The sequence below is a fragment of the Dryobates pubescens genome, chromosome 23 (assembly GCF_014839835.1).
Source record: "Dryobates pubescens isolate bDryPub1 chromosome 23, bDryPub1.pri, whole genome shotgun sequence".
NCBI lineage: Eukaryota > Metazoa > Chordata > Aves > Piciformes > Picidae > Dryobates > Dryobates pubescens.
In genome coordinates this window covers 11,564,107-11,567,571 of record NC_071634.1, presented here as the reverse complement: position 1 = coordinate 11,567,571, position 3,465 = coordinate 11,564,107, and the positions used below count along the sequence as shown (strand labels likewise).

Sequence of the window (3,465 nt, the reverse complement as noted above, 5' to 3'; positions counted from 1 at the left end):
ACCAAACTCTTCTCATTAACAGCATCTTTAAAAAGAAAGTTCAAGGGTAAAGAGGAAAGCTTTAATAGCTTGTACATGTGTACAGTTGGTATTCTTAGCTGCAGAGAGGAACAGCATCAGTTATAAGACTAAACCAGTCATGAATCTATCTGTAAGTAGAGACCTACAAAAGAGTTCATTTAAGTCAATCATTCCTGTAAGCTTTGCTTTTATTAAGAAAAAAAAATGTATTTTTCTATCCACATTACTTTGCTGTCAAAACAGCAGGGTTTACCTGCTTGGCACTCTAACCATTCAACGAGGAGTGCTGAAGTTTCAATACTTTTTGGAGGAGGAATGAAAGATAATAACCCCTCGATCAATGTGATTTTTATTTATTCATCTGGAAACATGGCAAGGATATCATGGGCAACACCGCTGCCTAGAAGAACATGGATTTCACAGGAACTCTTTTGGCAGAAACATACACTTAAATAATCATCCAAATCACCACCTCACTTTCAAAATAATTCTAAATAAATAAATAAAAGGCAGTAAAAACCTCCAAAACACAACCAAGCCAACCAACCAACCAACCAACCAAACAACAGAGAAAAAGAAACATAAGATCTGAACAAATAAGCCAAGAATTTTTCCCCATTTAATGTCTATGCCAGTCACAGCTGTCCCTGATTTTAGAAATTGTTAATACTTAGCACACAACAGCACCTTCCATTTGCAAACACATTCTAAACATGAACAGACCGCAGTTATAGGGACAGCACCTCACTGCAGCTGATCAACACCACTGCCTGGTCCTCTTCCAGCCTGGGGAAGTGCTGAATTATGTTTGTGCTCCCTGTAGGACGGTGTCTGCACCCTGCAAAGTGCTACACGTAAAAGTGAGCGCAGCGTGAAGTGACTGACCAAACTATAGCATAAAATCAAGCAAGTTTTTCCACTCAGTGCTAACATTTTGGTTTATAATCCAAGAGATGACCAGGGCAGGATGCAATTTAATGTAAACCATTTGGCGTGAAAGGTGTTATTTTGCCAAGTGAAATCTCCCCCTCGCAGTCCAGCTCACAGACAGAGTCAGTGGCAATCTCCTGGTCAGGGGAGATTTGGGACATCCTATCGAAAGTGTCCTCGCGATTTTCCTCACAGTCAACCACATTTGGGATCATGTTAACATAAGCAGTCACTATCTCCTTATGGAAAAGAGTGTCCTGGTTGTAAGAGATAAGCTCATTGCTTATATTAACAGTCTCCACTGGAGTACTAGAGCAAAACTGACCACATCCCAGGAGGTTGGAGAAGACCTTTCTGAAGTCAGCATTGAAGGCATAGATGATGGGGTTGAGAGAAGAGTTGGCCCAGCCAAACCAGACAAAGACATTAAAGATGGTCTCACTGACACAGGGAAGGCCAGCATGGGGGTCACTGGGTGGGCTCTCACAAAAGGGAACCATGCAGTTCAAGATGAAGAATGGCAACCAGCAGCAGACAAAGACACCCATGATGACAGAGAGTGTCTTCAACACCTTGGTTTCTTTCCTGATGGAGGACTTGAGGCTTGTGTGATGGTGGCAGTCAACGTGGCTGCTCCTGCAGCTCTGCGCGTGCTCGGCTGCCCTCTCCAGAGAAGAGATACGACGGATCTGCACCTGGGCAATGCGGTAGATTCGAGTGTAGGTAACTATCATGATAGCCACTGGGATATAAAAACTGATCAAGGAGGAGGAAATAGCGTAAGTCCTATTGAGGCTGGAGTCACAGCTCTCTGACGGTCCAGTGCGGGTGTCATTGCTGTCAGAGATCCCATCAGAGGGTCTCATTGCTGCTAATGCCACCCATGTGGTGCTCATATCTTCTGCCCAGGTGGTGACAGCACCTGCTGCTGCCCAGCCAGTGCCAAATCCATCTCCAATATCACCAGTAGCAACAATATTCCCACTTTTGTGCCAGTTGAGCTGGACAGGGATGAAGGAGATGAGCACAGACAAAGCCCACGCCACGCTGATCATCACCAGAGCTAACCGTTGGGTCATCTTCCTCTCATAGCGAAACGGGCTGGAAATAGCCCAGTACCTGTCCACACTAATCACGCAGAGGTTCAGGATGGAAGCTGTGGAGCACATGATATCAAAGGCCACCCAGACGTTGCAGAAAGCCCCAAAGGGCCAGTACCCGGCCACCTCAGCCACCGCCTTCCAGGGCATGACCAGCAGAGCCACCAGCAGGTCCGAGACAGCCAGGGATACGATGAAGATGTTAGTGACCTTGCTTCTCAGGTGCCGGTAGCGGACGATGGCCGCGCACACCAAGACGTTCCCGAAGAGGGTCCAGAGGATGAGCAGCGCTAGCAGGCTGCCCGCCGCCACCTGCGCCGCACCGGGAGCGACCGCCGGACCCCGCGCCCCGCCGTGGGTCTCCGCCGGGGGCGGCAGCGGGCTCCGGCCGCCCCGCAGCATGGCTGGAGGCTCCCGCCGGCGGCGGGGCGACGGCAGCCGGGACGCACCGAGCAGCCAGCGCCGCCCCGCCGCCCGGCCCCATGGGGCCGCTGCCCCCCCGCCACCCCTGCCGGATCCCCCGCCCCGCGCCGCCGGCCCTGCTCCGCGGCTCAGCGCGTACCGGTTTCCGCGCCCCGCCGCTCAGCGCATTGCACCTTCCCGGGGCTACCCTCGCTTGGCAGTGCCCGCCCCAGGGCAAGCGCAGTGCCCCTGCCCGGGGTCTCTGCCCCGCAGCTTCCTCCTGGGCTGCCCGCTCCGCTGTTCGGCGCGGCCCCCTCCTCAGGGTCTTCGTCCCGGGGACCCTGCTTTGGATACCCGCCTCACGTCCTCTCGCTTGCTATCTCTGCTCCGCGGCTCTGCGCGCACCCCTGTTCGGGGGCTGCGCTCTGCTCCGCGCGTTCCTCTCCGCTTAGTGCTGCCCCCTCGGCGGCTCTGCGCGTATCCTGCCTGCGGCACCGGCTCCGCACCCTCTCCCCGGGGTGAGCAACTCCAAGTGGCTCCCACCGGGACTCCCAGCGCGTCGGAACGGAGACCCCGGTACTGCCTTGTCGCTGCCGGTTCCCCCCATGCCCGCTCCCCGGGCCTGCCCACCCGCCCCCGCCGCCCTCTGAGCATGCTCCGCCGCCAGGGACGCCCCGTCCGGGCCGTCGGGCAGCGGGGCTGGTGGGGATGGGACGGTGTGCTGTGGATAGGCGGTCTGCCTGCTCACTCCTTTCCTCCTTCTTGAAACGAACATCCCTCGCTGTATGTTGTAACTGTCACTGGGTCCGTGCTGCGGGTCCGCGCACCTGGGGAGAGGAGAGCGCAGTCCCACGGCAGGAAGAGGGGAAATGTCCACCTGCAAACCACCCCCGCGGCATTCCCGGGGCCAGCGGGGCTGTCGGGGCACCGCCACGTCTTGTTCGGCCTGAGCGAGTGGGACTGAACGTTGCTGTGGGGAGAGTGGGACGGGATGGGTTTATTCCGTAGGGCT

At 55.2% G+C, this 3,465-nt stretch overlaps 1 protein-coding gene across 1 annotated transcript; it reads right to left on the bottom strand.

Moving 5' to 3' along the window:
- Nucleotides 1-317: 317 nt before the first annotated feature.
- On the bottom strand, nucleotides 318-2,541 carry DRD5 (dopamine receptor D5). The gene has a single exon (XM_009904227.2). The coding sequence runs from the start codon at nucleotides 2,451-2,453 to the stop codon at nucleotides 996-998; it is 1,458 nt and encodes a 485-aa protein (XP_009902529.2). The 5' UTR covers nucleotides 2,454-2,541; the 3' UTR covers nucleotides 318-995.
- Between the last annotated feature and the right edge of the window lie 924 nt (nucleotides 2,542-3,465).

Excerpts from the sequence above, each read along its gene's own strand:
- DRD5 (XM_009904227.2), bottom strand. The coding sequence starts at position 2,453 with ATGCTGCGGGGCGGCCGGAGCCCGCTGCCGCCCCCGGCGGAGACCCAC.